General features: G+C 35.5%; 1 protein-coding gene and 1 pseudogene across 1 annotated transcript in view; one reads left to right on the top strand and one right to left on the bottom strand.

Annotated features, from left to right (window-relative positions):
- Positions 1–17,892, top strand: part of NBEAL1 (neurobeachin-like 1) — a 201,231-nt gene that overhangs the window by 18,846 nt on the left and 164,493 nt on the right. The window contains exon 2 of the mRNA XM_006889152.1: positions 16,035–16,126. Within this exon, the coding sequence (XP_006889214.1) occupies positions 16,035–16,126 (92 nt within the window). The remainder of the gene's footprint in view (positions 1–16,034; positions 16,127–17,892) is intronic.
- On the bottom strand, positions 10,693–11,154 carry LOC102862275 (annotated as a pseudogene).

Below are 17,892 nucleotides of genomic sequence, written 5' to 3' on the forward strand. Positions count from 1 at the left end.
AGGTCCATGATCCACCTTGAGTTGGTTTTTGTGTATGGAGTGAGGTGTGGGTCTTGCTTGAGTCTTTTGCAGACATTTTTCCAATTTTGCCAACACCATTTGTTAAAAAGGCTGTTGTTCCCCCACTTCACTGATTTCATCTCCTTGTCAAATAACAGTTGACCATACACCGTTCTTCTTCAGTTTGTAATCTGTGCCATAGTAGGTCTTTTGATGGTCTGATTCCAAATGGTCACACTAACCCATCTAAGCTCGTCTAACATGTTGCTCTTTTTTGTATTCAGTTTTCTTCCCAATTTTCCTAGACTTACACTTTGTACATACCGTTTTCCTATTACAGTAGCAACAGTGTAAGATTTTTAAAACGCAAATTCTGTGTTATAAGTAAAGAATTAGACTTTAGAATAAACCATTATGGCATTTGACACCCCAGTGACACAAGATGCATCATTACAGCAGCCCCAGGTTACTTCACTACAGCATATTGACAGAAGAGTGTTGTCTCAATCAGAAACAATAATGTTGCTTCAAAATATAACAGTCAACCTTAAATACAAAGGCCCTCTTCAGTTCTTGTTGACTCTAAACAAGAGGCTTAAATAAAAACAACCAATATAGTATGTTGTTGTTATGTGCCATTGAGTCGCCTGTGATGTATAGTGACCCTATGTACACCATAAATATAAACATTCTAATGTAAACATTAGAAAATAAAAATGTTCCAAAAGAAACAAATTTGCCATATGGTAACCAGCCTCCCTGATACCCATCTTCTGCTATTCAGTTCATATACTGTTCTCCCACATTGTGCCAGAATTAATCTTTGTGATTAGTAGTAATTCATGGCAAAGTAATAGTCAGTGGTTTCCAAAATAGGCTATTAAAAACATTGTACATTCTATCGTGGCACTTTTTTGTCTTGGATTTTTTTGCTGTGGGAGACAGTTTGGAGCAACCTTTTGAAGAAGCCCACACTTCTAGAAAACTAAAATCTCACACTCAAACCATATGTGTCAACTTGGAAGTGGATTCTCCAGCCCAGCCAAACCTTGATAAGCCTGCAGCCCAGATTTATAATCTTGGTTACAACTTCGTATGAAACTATACCCATTTTTTGGTTCCTGACTCTTAAATTCTATGAAATAATGAATGTTAAATTTTTATTGTGATTTTTAATGCAGTGGTATATAACTAATACATCATCTACTTCAAAAAGAAAAGAATAAAATAATGCCCCAAGAAAGGTGAAATAATAGTGAGGGAAATAATAAGGTTTCTTGCAGAAGTTTCCTGTAAAGAAATATTTTTTAACTTAAACTCATTGATTTTGAGTTAGAACTAACTCATAGATGACCCTCAGTGGGATTTTAGAGGCTGTAAAAAAGAGATAGCACATGTTTCTTCTTCCGAGTTGCTGGTTGATTAAAATAGCCATAGAAGAAGCTTTGACTATCAACAAATGAGTGGATAGAGAAGTTGTGGTATATTCACACAATGGAATACTACGCTGCATTGAAAAACAAGGGACTCATGAAATAGTGTACAAAATGGATGATCCTGGAGGACATTATGTTGAGTGAAATATCTCAGTCACAAGAGGACAAATACTGCATAGTGCCACTGTTTTAAAATGAGACTGACATAGAGGTTGGGGGAAGACTGAGAAAGATGGGATAAATTAGGTATACTGCATTGAAATAGATGAAACAGAGAACTGTTAAAAGGGATATATGATTAGGTATTATTGTCATGACAGGAGTCCAGAACGAAGGCTGCATAATGAAGTGGACTTTAGTGGAGTGATTGTATAACAATGAAAGAATTTTTCTTTTCGAAGAGAAGAGTGAATGGGGGTGGGTGGGCAGAGAGAAAAGTGCAACAGTGAATGACTGGAAATAAAAAAATCTCTGTAAATTTTCATTAAAGTTAATAATAAAAAGAAATAGAAAAAAAAAAAAGAACCTTTGAGTTACCAGTGCAGCTCCCTATGGACTGCACCAATGTCTAAAAAATGATTGTCAGTAGCTTTTAATATAGAGAACCAGATACTATGTATCTTCTTCTTTTTTTTTTAATGTGTAATTTCATTTTCAGATGAGTTTTTTCTTCAGCCTTTAAGAAATCAAATCTTTACATGGGTTTTGGTGGTGGTCGTGGGGCAGCACCTGTAGGTTTAAATCCTCCTGAAGGTCTGAATCTGGGTGGAGGTGTTCTGTTTTCCAGACTTCCCAAAACCAGTTCTTTACACTTTGCTGTGAATTGCACAATTCATACATTAGTGCAGTTTCATATAGAGTTTTGGAAGCACATATGCATTGAAGACAGGCACTTTGGAAATATCCCTGACAGGCAATTGCCTCTACTATATTTAGAGTTACGAACTTCTTAATTCTCTTGTCTTTGGGCACACAGCAGGATCAGTTCATGCAGCAAACAGGCTACATGTGGCCAGTGCCCTTTTTGGCATGACTGTTGTTTCTCCTTTTTGTTGTCATCTTGGAAGCAAGGGCCTAAGAGCACGTATCTTTTCACAAATATATAAATGTAGTGATTTTGCAAAATATAGTCTTTCCCCAAAAAACTACATTTCCTTTATCTGTCTTTTTTCTCTCTGCAATTTACCTGTTGAAGACACTGAGTCATTTGTGATGAAGAACTTCCTTTATTTTGGGGTTTATTAACTGTATATCCTTGGGTTATTTAACATGTTCCTGTTTTTTCCTATGAACCAGAAATTAGATTTAGATGTTTGTTTAAATTCAGGTTTAAAAGATTTAAAGAAACTTTTAACAAGATATTGTCAGTTGTAATCTATCAACTTTACTTAGATCTTCAGATTAAACATATTTTCTATTTGTAATTGTAATTTTAACAAGTTTGAAGCAAATTTGGATTTTCATTCATTTATTTTTGCACATTTTCCTTGCTACCCTCCTCAGTTCACTTAAAAAAAATCATTCATTGTTGCATAATTTCCCCTTCCCCCAGCCCACTTTGCTATGCACCTATTATTCTGGCTTGTTGTCATAGAGATAATACCTAATCATATATTCCTTTTAAAGTTTTTTCCCTTGATTTGTTTCAATGCAGTATTCATTATTTTTGTCCTTCTTTTTTTAAGTTAATTTTAATGAAAGTTTACAGAGACTTAGGGTTTCCATGCATTCATTGTTGGCACTTTTTTCCCTGCACACCCCTCTCCCCAATTCGCTCTTCTCTTTGAAAAGTAAAAGAAAAATTCTTTCATTGCTGTGCAATCCCTCCCCCCAAGTCCACTCCACTGTGCAGCTTTCATTCTGGACTCCTATCATTATTATGACGATAATACCTATTCATATATCCCTTTTAAACAGTTCTCTCCCTCATCTGTTTCAATGCAGTATACATTATTTATCCCCTTTCTCAACTCTGATGGCAGTCCCATTTTACAACAGTGACCCTATTGCAATAGTTGTCCTTTTTGTGACTGAAATATTTCACTCAGCATATTGTCCTCCAGGCTTACCCATTTTGTATTATATTTCATGAGTTCCTTGTTTTTTGATGCAGTATAGTATTCCATTTTGTGAATACCAGCGCTTCTCTAGCCATTCATTTGTTGATGGGCACTTGGGTTGTTTGCAACTCTTTGCTATGTGAACAGAGCCACAATAAACATGGGTGTGCATGCAGTATTCATTATTTATTACCTCTTTTCTCAGTTTCTCCCAACCCTCTTAACAGTCTTGTTTTAAAACAGTGGTGTTTTGCAGCATTTGCCCTTATGTGACTGAAATACTTCACATAATGTCCTCCAGGGTTACCCAAGTTTTGTATTATTTTGTGAGTTCCTTGTTTTTCAGAGCTGCATAGTTTTTCATTGTGTGAAGATGCTATAGTTTTTCTATCCATTCATTTTTTGATGGACACTTGGGTTACTTCCATCTTTCTGGTGTTGTGAATAACATAACAACAAATATGGGTGTGCATAGATCTGTTTGGATGGCAGCTCTGGTTTCTTTAGGGTATATTTCTAGTAGTGGAGTTGCTGGGTCAAATGATACTTGTATTTCCAACTTTCTGAGAAAATGCCAGACTGCTTTGCATAATGGTTGTACCATTTTACATTCCCATCATCGGTGAATAAGAGTTCCATTCTGTCCACAACCTCTCCAAAATTTGTTTGATGCCCTTTTAAACTCTGCTATTGTTGCTATTGATATCTGTTGTTTTGATTTGCATCTCTCTATTAGCTACGGATTTCAAACATTTCTTCATGTGTCTGTTTACCATCTGAATGTCATCTTTGGTGAAGAGCCTATTCATATCCTGTGCCCATTTTGTGATTGAATTTTTTACATTTTTCTTCTGAGTTTCTGGAGTATTCTATAAATTATTGATATAAGTCTCTTAATCAGATATGTCATAGCACATGTTTTTTTCCCAGTCTGTGGTTTTCTTTTTTACCCTGTTGAAGTTTTTGATGCGCATGGGGATTTGATTCTTAGAAGGTCTCATTCATCTATTTCATTCTCACCTGGTTGAAAGTAACATAATACTTTTTTAAATAAAACAAAAATAACCACCAACAATTATGAGCCAGTCAGGGGAATTTGATCACTGACTGATACTTGATGTTTTATTTAAAATTGTTTATTTTTTCAAACTTGGTTACATGTTCCTTTTATTTTAAACATGTTCCTTTTTAATCTTTTATGGCTATATAATGAAATATTTATGAATGACATGATTTATCTGAATTTACTAAAAAATCTTTCTGTTGAGGATGGAAAAAAAAAGAGAAAGAAGATTAGTGAGTTGAAACTAGGTTATACAGTAAAGCCTGTAAAAGCTGAAACCTCTGCAAGATGAAAATCTGTTAGGGAAGAAAAGCCCCAAATTTTTCTAATATAACAAGTCTTAAAAAGGGGCTAAGACTATACTGTCAAAAGCACAAATCTTTGATACCTGATAAAACTTGACAGCTTTGTTGTTGAGTTCTAACACTTGAGTTCTATGCTCTTCTTTCCACTTTTATGTTTGAAATGTCAATAAAGTTCTATGAGCAGAAATAAAATAATAGCCATACTAGAAAAGTATCAACAAAATAAAAAATGGTTGTTTGATACTAATAGTTAAATTAAGATGAGAATAAAAGGCTTACAGTCATATTTATTTAAAAATTTCATAATACAGCCATCTCTTTGTATTCACAAGGTACATTTCATTTTATATTAAAGAAACATGATTGTTAAAAATATTTTTTACCTTTGTTTTATCTAGTGCTTCTCAAACTTCATAAGCCTAGATACCTTTCTTTTAATCATATCTTTTATCTGAGTGTGACACTATTAAATTTCTCGTCATTTCTAAGTTATACCCTCTATGCATGACACTATTGAGTAGGATATTTGCTTAGGAAATGCTGACTTTACCAGTCTTAAAATCCCACGTTCCCATCCCACTGTTTCCTGTCATTTTTATACTGTGAACAAGACCAAATACTGTACAATTTTCAACTGATCTTACTTTATTTTCCCTTACTGGAATTTCCCCCTCTTCCCTCCACCCCACTTGAGAGTATTTCCTTATTATTTTGTCAGTACTTTCAAGGACTGCTGTTACTTACTTTATCCCCTACCTTTGACAGAGTTAGTTAACAACTATTATACCTGTCTGGGCTTGTGCTTACTTTATTTACTTATCTCTTCTGTATGGAACCATGAACATTTTACAGACAAGATTGTGTCTTGTCTTTGTATACTGACTCCTAGTTGGCAGTTACTAAATACTTATGGAAGTAAATAAGTTATTAGAAAACCTTGAGGTCTCACCAGAAAGACTGATTGCTGTAAATAATACTGCTGTTCTTGGGAGAAATTTATCTTTTACTGGACCTGTTCTGGTGGCTAGTTCTTATGAAGTTGTACTCCTGACTCACTTGTGGTGCCTCTATAGTGGTTTGAATCCACCAGTGGATCCTCAGGAAAAAAAATGGACAGTCTTTTGCTAGGTGATTTACAACCTCTGAAAACACACTGGAAGTAATTTATGAGTCAGTGCCTGATGGTCCATACCCCCCCTTTTAAAAATCAGTAGCTCTGTTTTTTAAGAACCATGTAAAATTTCATGGATCTCTCAGTTCCATTATACTAGTAAGACCTCTAAAAAAGAAAAACTAATATTAAGATGAGAAAAAGCCTACTCTTGTATGTTAATGTAGCTTATATGTAAATAATCAAATGTGGTTAAAGACTAGTTTATTACACAGCAAAATTCCAAGAGTTTTTAAAAAATTGATGATATCCATCAGAGAACATACTTTTAGAATTTTGTTTAAAATGTGATTAAGAATTATTAAGAGTTTCTTCCAGAAATGTTATAATTTTAGTTTGAACATTTAGGTGAATGACATGTTGAGTTAATGTTTGTTTATGAATAGTAGTGTGAGGTTGAGGTTTATTTTAAAAATAAATTTTTGTTATTCCCTTGCTTATGTTGAGAAGATTGTTTTTCCCTTATTGAAATATTTTGTCCAAATTCTAAGAGTTTAGGTTTTATCCAGTGATAATGGGGTACCATCAAGGGTATTTGAGCAGGAGAGAAAAAAAAGGATAGGATAAGGAGCTTAGAATGAAACAAATCACTAGTGGCTGTGTGTGTATATATAAATGAGGGAAATTGAAGCTACAGAGACCAGTGGGGAACTTTGTCATAGTCTAAAAGAAAAACTTTATTTTAAACAGTATCAGAGGAGATGAGTAGACAAATATTTGAGTGCAAAAATCAATAAACTTAAGTTTGTAGGTATTTTACTTATTTTCTCATAGTGGGCCCTGGTTACTTTTGAGAGCAGAGAATTAATTTTTTAAAATTAAATTTTAAAAAATTTTTTTTCAGAGACTGAATCTTAATAATAGTGTTAGCCAGCATGCTTTGAATATTCATTAAATTCTGGGCATTTTTGAGTGCTTGTATGTGTTATCTCATTTTGTGCTTTCAAGAACTTAATGAAATAAGTACTTTATTTCATAAATGAAGAACACTGCATATAAGTGTAGCAACTTGTTCAAAGTCACTCAGGTAGTTAATGTAAAGGGATTTAAAGAGAAAAGAATAAAATTAAAGAGAAAAGAATAAAATTAAAGAGAAAACAGTTCATATGTGCGTTCAAGTTGAAACTGACTCATAGCTGACCTTCCAGTGGGCTTTCGGAGACTGTATAAATTGGAAGAGATTGCCTATATATTCCCCTTTGGAGCAGTTAGTGGATTCAAACTACCTTGCCTGCCTTTAGATTGACAGCACAACTGCTTACCCACGAGGCCACCAGAGCTCCCTTAGGTGACAGTAGGAATGCTGAAGTAATTAAATATATATTATATAGCTTAAAACATTCTTGTTCTGTGAGAATCTTCTTCTAGTACATTGAATTTTGTTGTTGTAGTTCTGTTCCTTTTAGTCAAAAGTGACTTCTCCCAAAGCTAATAAATCACATGAGAGGTGATTGCTCCTCTTCTTACCATGGAGTTGCTCTTGAACTGTGTGCCTTTGGGTTGGCAGTGCAAGATTCTAAAAATACTTGTTGAGCGTGCCTATGTTCTGGGTTTTGTTCTGAACTCTTAATGTGATTGTTTTATGTGCCATTGAGTCAGAATTGACTCAGCTGACCCTCCAGGGGGTGCTCAAAGGCTGTAAATCTTCCAAAAGGAAAAGCTCTGTCTTTTTCCTGTGGAGCAGCCCTTGGATTTGAATCTTCTGCCTTTGGGTTAGCAGTATAGCTTTTTACTGCCAGGCTTGAATTTTAATCTGAGTGCTGTCATTTACTAGCTTCATGACCTTCTCAACTCTCGTTGCTGTTGAGTCAGAGCTGACTCATAGCTGACCCTCCAGTGGATTTTCAGAATCATGGGGAGGGAATTGCGTCTTTCTCTTGCAGAGCAACTGCTGGACGATTGTTGTTATGTGCTGCCAAATTGAAACTGACTCATAGCTGACCCTCCAGTGGGCTTTCAGACACTGTAAATAGGAGGAGATTGCCATATTCTCCTTTGGAGCAGCTGGTCGATTCAAACTACCTTGCTTGCCTTTAGATTGGCAGCACAACTGCTTACACACTAGTTTAGAACTTACCCTTTTCTAAACCTATAAAATGAGAAAAATGAAATATCTAGATAGTTGTAAGGATCAGGTGCCTGCTGTAGTAGTTAGAAGGAACTCTGGTGGTATAAATGTGTGTGTGGTGTGTTGCATTGCTAACTGAAAGGTTAGTGATTCAAGTCCAGTAGCCACTCTATAGGATAAAGATAAGCAGTGTCCTCCTCTAAATATTTATTGTTGTTGTGTACTGTCAAGTGAGAACTGACTCAGAGGTGACTCTCCCATAGCTTCTCAGAGGTAGTAAATCACATAGGAGAAGATTGCCCATCCTTCTAATAAAGAGCAACTGGTGGATTCTAACTCCATACCTTTGTGTTGGCAGTGCCAGAGCCTTAGAAACCCAATGAATGACAACAGGTTATCATAATTAGGATCGATTCAGTATAAATTTATTTGGTTTGTTTTATAGTACTTAGCACGTGGCACATGCTAAAAAAGAAAAAAATATTAAAGTGTTGTATTTGGTACCATTTTTAAAAAAATAGTAACTCAGTTTCCTAGAACTCTTTTAGCCAGCAAATGCTAAGTAGCACTAATCATTATACTTTCAGCTAGACATACTACAGAATTCTTAACTAAAATATGAAGAGAAATACATTAATTCTTCATGCCATTATGTGCCTATTTTGTGTTTGACCTTTTTTATTTTATGTTTTTTAGTTTATTCTGAAAACAATCTTTTCTGATATATGTTCAGATGAATATGATACTAAGTGCCTCAGAGTATACCAAAATTGCTCATATTCTCCTATAAACAAAATAAATGCTCATAATGATTTATTAACAATGTTTAAGAACTTAAGCATACCATGATGCTCTTCTTCCAACTTTTAAAATTCTTCTCCCCCTCAAGTCAGTGTGTATCTGACATTTGCATTATATGTATATATAATGAAAAAGCATGTCTGTCATATTGACCACAGAAATAAACAGCGTGCAGAGTCTTTGAAAGAATTAAATTTTCAGAGGAAAACTAGTTCAAGAAAAAGTAAAGAAATTGACTTTGTTATAAAAAGGACCAAAATTAAGAGTTTTAAAAGATGCTAAAGATTTCCTAAATCTTGCTCTTTTCTTTTAACATAGGAATATTTACTATGAATGTGTATAATTAACACATTCCTAACTTAGATTGTGGACTCCTGTGGTGGGGCTGTTCTTCATCAAAAGGCCTTGGGGTAAAAAAGATGAGAGGTAGGATAGGAAAGCAAGGACACTTGTCCTTCATTAATTTACTCATGTAGTAGTAGACTATTTAAGTGTTTCAGTGAGCTGAGAGTAAGGTTATAATTGAGCAAATCAGAGTGATGGCAATCATTAGGTTACTACCTGCCAAACACTGGGAAATGACATTGCTACACAACACATGCCAAAAAAAAATTTTTCCTGTTCTGCTGTTTTGTCTGTAATGAGGCCAAAGTGGGAGGTTCAACTAATTTAAAAACATCTGATGTAACCCATAAATAGTCTGAATAAAAGAGCTTTATTCTGTTTCCATTTACAACTGATTTTTATCCACATTTCTTTTTTAAAAAAATTTTAAAAATTAATTTTAATGAATATTTACAGAGATTCATTGTTGAATTTTTCTCCCTGCCCACCCCTCCCCTAGTTTGCTCTTCTCTTTGAAAAGTAAAAGAAAAATTATTTCATTGGTGTGGAATTCCCCCCTCCCCCTGCCCTAAGTACACTCAACTATGCAACCTTCATTCTGGACTCTTGTCATAACCATAATACTCAATCATGTATCGCTTTCAACCAGTTCTCTTCCTCATCTCCTGCAATGCAGTATACATAATTTATCCAATTTTTCTCGGTCTCACTCCAACCCTGATGTCAGTCCCATTCTACAATAGTGGCACCATGCAGCACCTGTCCTTTTGTGACTGAGATATTTCACTCAACATAATGTCCTCCAAGGTCACCCATCACATTTCTTTTTTTAAGGTAAGAAACAGGAAATTAACTGAAGAATTAGGGCCTTGATTACAACATTACACTGTAACACATCCACTGAATTAAAAAAAAATATACAGTTTAGTGTTGCTAGAAATTAAAAGACAAATTGCTCTGGGAAAGTCTGCTGTGGGTCTAGAGACTAAGGTGTGCCTAAGCCAGGCCATAGTCTTGCATAAAAGGAAAATAGATGCCTTTGAGATGTGGGGCTGGAGAAGAGTATTGAGTATACCATGGACTGTCCTGGAGAGGGTGAAACCAGGCTGCTCCTTGGATGCAAGGATTTTGAAGCTTTATCTGACATATTTGGACATGTTGCAAGGCAGGACCAGTCTTTGGAGAGGGACGTCATGGTTGGAAGGGTGAAGGGACAGCGCAAGAGAGGAAGATCCATGAGATGGCTAGATTCAGTGACTGTGGTAGTGGGGATAGGAGTGTCAGAGACAACAAGGTTTGCACAGGATAGATAGAGCAGCATTCAGGGCTGTTGTACATAGGGTCGATAAGAGTCACAAGTGAGTCCACAGTACATAACAACAACAGAGCATTACTGTAAAGGTGTTCATCTTGGTTGTCTTTTAGCAAGAAATTGCTGCAGCATTAATGCGCCTTCTCCAGAAAGGCCTTGCAGCACCTAATGCTGCACAGTCTCAAAGCTGGAGTCATTCCTGTAATGGAGATCTTCAATAATAAGATGTTTTTGTGGATCAAACCTTCTAAGTAGTTAATTTTTGCTTTACAGTTTTTAACTTGATTACGTTTTCTATTCAGATCTCTCAAATTGCTTTCATCCATGCATTGTACATAATCAAACGTGGCAAAGTCTTCTTTGGTAACCTGTCTGGCTTTATGAGCTCTTTTAATATCATAATTTTCTAGGCAGCTTACAATTCATGATCTGGTGACCAGCCCATGTTCTAGTCAGAAACAGCACCAGTGTCGTTGATTAACTTAGCAGTTGTGATCAGTGTCAAGTTTTCTGAAAATTGCTTCTGCATTGGGTGATCAACAAATATTTCCCAGACACACAAACAGCACAAACTTCTGTGCCTGTTCTGCCATCTTCTCTCTCTCGCTCACTCTCTCTCACACACAACCCCTTGTGTCTTTTCCAGAATTAGAGTCATCTGTTTTATATGGAAAGAACAATGATGGAGTTCTAGATAAATAAATGAAGGAAATAGTGTTCTGATTGGAAATAAGAAAAGAAAATTATTAAACCCCTGAGAAAATTTCTCACTGGAGTAGTTATTTTTTTCTGAAATAATTCCATATTTTTGTTTTTCACTGATTAAACTGATAGTGACAATTTATAAACTGATTTTGGAACACTGTATTAATAGTAAAACAAATACACAAAAGGTCAGCAGTCTGTGTGTATTCTGAGAACATTCTTTTGGATTCTTATTTGTAGTGTAATGTTTTTATTTTAGGGATGTGAAGTTACTTTTTAAAAAAAATCCAAAAGTAGTATTTAAGTAATGATATTTATTTGCTTCTTGAGGAACATGTCATTAGAATTTGACTGAAAAAAAGAACTTATGAAAATGTTAAATAATGGATTGAATATTACTTTTGGTGATAATTTTTATTTAGAAAAATATTTCTAAAGAATTCCATGGCAAATATATTGGAATGGAATTTACAGACTTTAATATAGATTTTATCTGTAAAATGTGAATTAAGTTTTCTCCCCCCTTGTAAATAACTTTCATTTTTAATCATAAATAATAACATGCAAATTATTATTTCCTGCTGTGAGCATTATCCAACCAGAGTTCAACTTTAACTATTATGACAAATGAAAATCTAAAAATACTAGGGTACATGGCTGCATATGACTAATTTTTTGCTCTGTTGAGAAGTCAGGACACCAAATATTTCGTTTTAAGCCTTTCCATAAAGAGGTCCTGGCATGTTTGAAAAGTGGCACACAGATACTAATGATACATTGTGACAAAAGACATATAGCATTGTATCAACAAAAGGCATTTCAAATTTAACTCATCTGAAGCAAACTGATTTCCATAAAATGCTTTTCATAATATCTTCCCCATCTCCAACATTAGGGACATCATCTTTCTAGTCGCTAGGCTGGAGTTATTCTTGAGAAATTCTCTCAGTAAATCCTCACAGATACCATAAACACTGTTGTTTGTAATCAACCTATCCATCTTGCTTGCCATCACCACAGTCCTATCTACAACATTGTCTCACTTGTTTTATGCTATAGCTCTCTCACTGGTATCTTCATTTTTATCTTTTCCTCATTCTGCTAATGTTTAAATTTTCCAGCAAGAATGATTTAATTTGAAAAAATAAGGCTGATCAAATTTTAGTGGCACACTCTAAGTACAAAACTCAAAATTCTATCAATGGCTTCCTAATGTCCTGCATGATTTCATCCCATGTGCTTCTCATACCTGTTTTCTTTTTTTCTGGTGGGGGGGTGGTGTCACATGGGTTTTGTTTTTGTTTATTATTTTAATGAAAGTGTTTACAGATACTTTGAATTTCCATTCATTCAATGTTCCACACTTGGCTCCCTGCCCATCCCACCCCCACTCCAGTTTGCTTTTGTCTTTGAAAAGTAAAAAAATGTCAAAACAACTGTGAGATATCATCTCATCCCAGTCAGAATTGCAAAATTTAACACAACAGCAAGCAACAAATGCTGGTGAGGTTGTAGAGAAACTGGAACCCTTATTCACTGTTGGTGGGAGTGTAAAATGGTGCAGCCCCTTTGGAAGGCAGTATGGCGCTTTCTCAAAAAGTTGCAAATAGCAATACCATTTGACCCAGCAATTCCACTACTGGGAATATACCCCAAAGAGACCATAACGGACATCCAAGAAGATATATGCACACCCATGTTTATTGCGGCTTTGTTCACAATAGCAAGGAGTTGAAAACAACCTAAGTGCCCATCAACAAACGAATGGATAGAGAAGCTGTGGTATATTCACACAGTGGAATACTATGCTGCATTGGAAAACAAGGAACTCATGAAATATTATTCAGAATGGGTTGGGAGAAGACTCAGAAGGATGGGTTCAATAATGTATACTGCATTGAAACAGATAAGGGGGAAACTGTTTAAGAAGGAAAATTATTAGGTATTTTTGTCATGACAGGAGTCCAGAGCGAAGGCTGTATAGTGGAGTGGACCTGGGGGAAGGGATTGTAAAACAATGAAAGAATTTTTCTTTTACTTTTCCGAGGGGGTAATGTACTAGGGGGGAGGGTTAGGAGGGTAGAAAAGTGCAACAATGAATGAATGGAAATCCAAAGTCTCTGTAAATTTTCATTGAAATTAATAATAAAATTTTAAAAAAGTACCAAAAAAGTAAAAAATGTGAATAAGTTTTAATGAATATAAATTTTTCTGCACTCATCATCCTAGTAAAAAGAAAATAGAAAAGTTCCTCACTTAGGAGTTTGCTTTGTGCCCCTTTGTGTTAGTTTATCCAAAAGCAACCATCGATATAATTTCTATCACTGTAGCCTGCTCTAGAACTTCATGTAAAAGGAAATAAGCAGTGTGTAAACTTGAATATATGGCATCTTTCACTGAACATGATTTTGGAATTTATATTGTGGGTTCAGTAATTCATTAATGTGTATTGCTCAGTAGTTTTTTTTCATTGTATGAACATAGCGTGTACCGTCAAATCAGATCTGACTGGTACAGGAGGATATTGCGCCTCCTTCTCCGGCAGAGCATCTGGTGGACTCGAACCGTGTTCCTCTGGGATTGCAGTGCAGCTTCTTGCCACTAGGCCACCAGAGCTCCCCTTTTATATTTTTATGATGGCATATTTTCATTTCTTCAAGAGAGGAATGGTTGGATCATATAGTATTTGTAATTGTTTTCTAAGTGGTTATTTCTATTCTTACCTATAATATATTTGAGTTCCAGTTACCCTTTATTTCCCCCATCCTTTGTCTTTAATTTTAGCCATTCTAGTGCATATGTCAGAAACCATGGGGTTGTATTATCTTGGACTGCCGACCTGAAGTTTGTTTTGTTGTTATGTGGCATCCGGGAGATTTGAATCCACCAGCTGTTCTGCAGAAGACAGGCAGCCTCATCTGAAAAAGATTTCAGCCTCTAAAACTAATAGATCACTCAAAGTCTTTTAGTTAAATTGATACCCCTTTGTTTATGATTTATAGTTGTTGCTATTTTTAGGTGCCATAAAGTCATCTATGACACAGAGACACTGTGAACAACAGATCTGAACCTTGTCCTGTCCTTCACCATCCTCTCCATCTCTGCTATGCTCAAGCCCATTCTTAGTTACTGTGTCAATCCATCGTGTGTGTGTGTGTGTGTGTGTGTGTGTGTGTGTGTACGCGTACCATTGAGTCAGATCCAACTGGCACAGGAGGAGATTGCCCTTTCTTCTCCAGCAGAGCATCTGGTGGATTCGAACCGCGTGCACCTTCAGGATTGCAAGTACAACTTCTTACCACCAGACCTCTTTTTATCAGTCCATCTTACTGAGAGTCTTCCTCTCCTCTGTCTCTCCACCTTTCCCAGCATGTTGTTGTTGTTGACTGCCTGTCTTTTCTATATTCTGAATGCAAATTCTTTGTCAGATGAGAATATTTTCAGCCAATAGGTGGTTTACCATCTAATTTTCTTAATAGGGTTATTATATAAGAACATCACTACATTGTCTTTGAGTTGGAACCAACTCATAGCTAACTCTTTATTGAGTTTCTTGGGCTGTAAATTACATGGAAGGAGATTGTCAGTCCTTTTCCTGAGGACCAGCTGATAGATTAAAATTTACAGGAAGATGTGACTTTTAGATTAGCAGCACAACTCCTTCAGACTATGCCCACACAGCTCCCTATATATGAAAAGAAATTTCAGGTTTTTTTAAAATTTAATTTTATTTTTGTGTGTGTACCATAAAATCAGATCTGACTGGTACAGGAGGAGATTGCCCCTCCTTCTCCAGTAGAGCATCTGGTGGATTTGAGAAATTCCAAATTTTTATTAAGACTAATTTTTTTGTGTTATTCATTGTTTTTGTGTCTTAAGACATTTTGAGTTTTTTGCTTAGATTAGTGATCCATTTTTACTTTTGTTCTATTTATTCATATTATACTCCCATTAATTAGTCAAACATTTGTTGGGCACCTACTTAATGTCAGATACTATTCTAGTCACATGGTATTCCATTTGTGAGAAAAAATTTAAAATTTCTATCCTGGTGAAACCTATGTTCTAATTGAAGTCACGGTAAACTAATAAAGGACCGTGAGGAGAAAATACAGTACTGTATTGCAGTACTGTAAAGGTCAGTGAGAAAGTTTATTTGTAGTTTCAAAAAGACTAGTGAAAATAGGCCTCATTGAGAATATGCCATGTAAGGAATTATGTGAAGAGATGAGGGAGATAGGCATTTAGCTGTTTGGGAAAAGATAATTCTGGGCAGAAGAAACAGCTGGTGCAGAGCCCTTAAGATAGGACCATTTCTGTCATGTACCAGGAATAACTTCCTGGGTGGTCCAGATTGTTAGTGGACAATAACTTGGTGGTATGACAGAATCATATAGGACAATGTTAAGATTTTAGCACTTTCTATGAATTAAGTGGGAAGTAATTTGAAGATTCTTATTTAACAACAACATTTTAGAACAACAGATTTATCTTCTTGAATGTCACATCTCTTGTTAGTGATTCTGAGGGTGAATGTTTTTGCTGGAGGAGACTCTCCACCTTGCTCTCAGTGAGCACCTGCTAAATGCAAACCACTGAACTTTTTCTCTTAGTAGCTTATCCTGTCACATACGTAGGTACTTGACTATCCCTTAGAAATTTCATATTGCTCTTTTAGATCTACTACTTCATATATGTTTCATGAGAATGAGTGCATATTATTTTTATTTCAGGTAGACTTAATATGAAAATGGTTTTCTTGTTTCAGAAAGATCCAGATTACCTGAAATTATGGTTGGACAGTTTTGTTTCCAGTTATGAACAATTCTTAGATGTTGACTTTGAGAAACTGCCTACCAGGTATGTAGAAGTACATTGATGTCTTAATTTTATGTGAACTTCTTCATTTTTTTGGCACAAAGATTGCATTGGTCACATATTACAAGGATGGCAACTATATGGCACATGCAATGTTCCTGGCCAATCCTGTTCTCTTAGTAGGTACTACTAATTAATCACAATAATCTTTCTCACTAATATAAGACATGGCTTTTAGAAGCATCTCTATTTTGGTGAATCATGACTAAATTGTAGGCATGCCAGCTGAGATTTTTTTTGTCATGTCTGATCTTAGAAAGTATATTTGAGTAGGTGAAGTATTCAGGTTTTTAAAAATTAGATACAAAAATAATAAAAAGAAAGCAAACCTTGAATAATATGGAAAGGTACAGCTGAAAGTACCTTTACCACCTACCACCATTCTCCCACTTTTGTGGTTCCCATGCCCATTTTCTAAATAAAATTTGTTGGTTTTTGGTTTTTGTTTTCCTTTAGATTTGTTTTTTTAAATTTTTTTGTCTTGTACGATTTTGACGGACTAGTGTATTATTAGTCAGGCAAGAGAGAAGAAAAGCTTTTAACTAAAACATGAGGCCCACAGCTCCTCTAACCATTTGTTGATGGGCATTAGGGTTGTCTCCAGCTCAGTGCTGTTGTGAACAAAGTAGCAGTAAACATGTGTGTGCATATATCTGCCTGAGTGGCAGTTCTGGTTTATTTAGGGTATATTCCCAGTAGTGGAATTGCTGGGTCAAATGATATTTATATTTCCAACTTTATGAGAAAGTGCCATACTGCCTTCCATAGTGGTTGCACTATTTTACACTCCCACCAACGGTGAATAAGGGTTCCAGTTTCTCCACAATCTTGCCATCATATTCACACAATGAAATACCATGCTGCATTGAAAAACAAGGAACTCATGAAATATTATACAAAATGGGTGACCCTGGAGGGCATTATGATAAGTGAAATATCCCAGTCACAAAAGGAAAAAAAATTGCATAATGCCACTGTTGTAAAGTGAGAAAGACATCAATGTTGGGGGGAAGCTAAGAGGGGATAAATAACGGATACTGCATTGAAGCAGAAGGGGGAGAGAACTGTTTTGGAGGAAAATATGATTAGATATTAGTGTCATGACAAGAGTCCAGAATGAAAGCTGCATAGTGGAGTGGACTGGGGGTGGGGAGGATTGTATAACAGAGTTTTTAAATTTTTTTATTTTTTTTTTACTTTTGAAAGATAAAAGCGAACTCAGGTGGAGGGGTGGGCAGGGAGGAAAGTGTGCAACAGTGAATGAATGGAAATCCAAAGTCTCTGTAAACTTTCATTATAAGAAAAAAAAGAGGCCCATTTATGTAGTTGTCTTGTGGAAAATGAGTAGTAGTTGATTATATGGGTGTGTCTGGAGAATTAAAGACATTGCAAGGAAAAGGAAAATGTTTGGGAATGAGGAAGGCATCAAGTGAGTGGTAGGTAGAGGACATTTGAATCTTGATAAATTGGAGCCAGATTATAAAGAACTGTGCATACAGTGCTAATAGCTGTGTGTTTTTGTTTTGGTCTTTATGAAAGGTATTGAGAGATACTGAGGGATTTCCATTTGAGAGTGTTACAGTTTTGTTTCCTAGAAGTGTTTTTCATGGCATTACTCAAGAGAAAAATAGGCATTTTCCACCCATTGCATTTTTAAAATTTTTTTTATTAAATTTTATTAATTTTAATGAACATTTACAGAGATTTTGGGTTTCCATTCATTCATTGTTGCACTATTTTCTCTACCC

Source organism: Elephantulus edwardii, unplaced genomic scaffold (assembly GCF_000299155.1).
Source record: "Elephantulus edwardii isolate Elephantulus edwardi_28Jun2011 unplaced genomic scaffold, EleEdw1.0 scaffold00075, whole genome shotgun sequence".
NCBI lineage: Eukaryota > Metazoa > Chordata > Mammalia > Macroscelidea > Macroscelididae > Elephantulus > Elephantulus edwardii.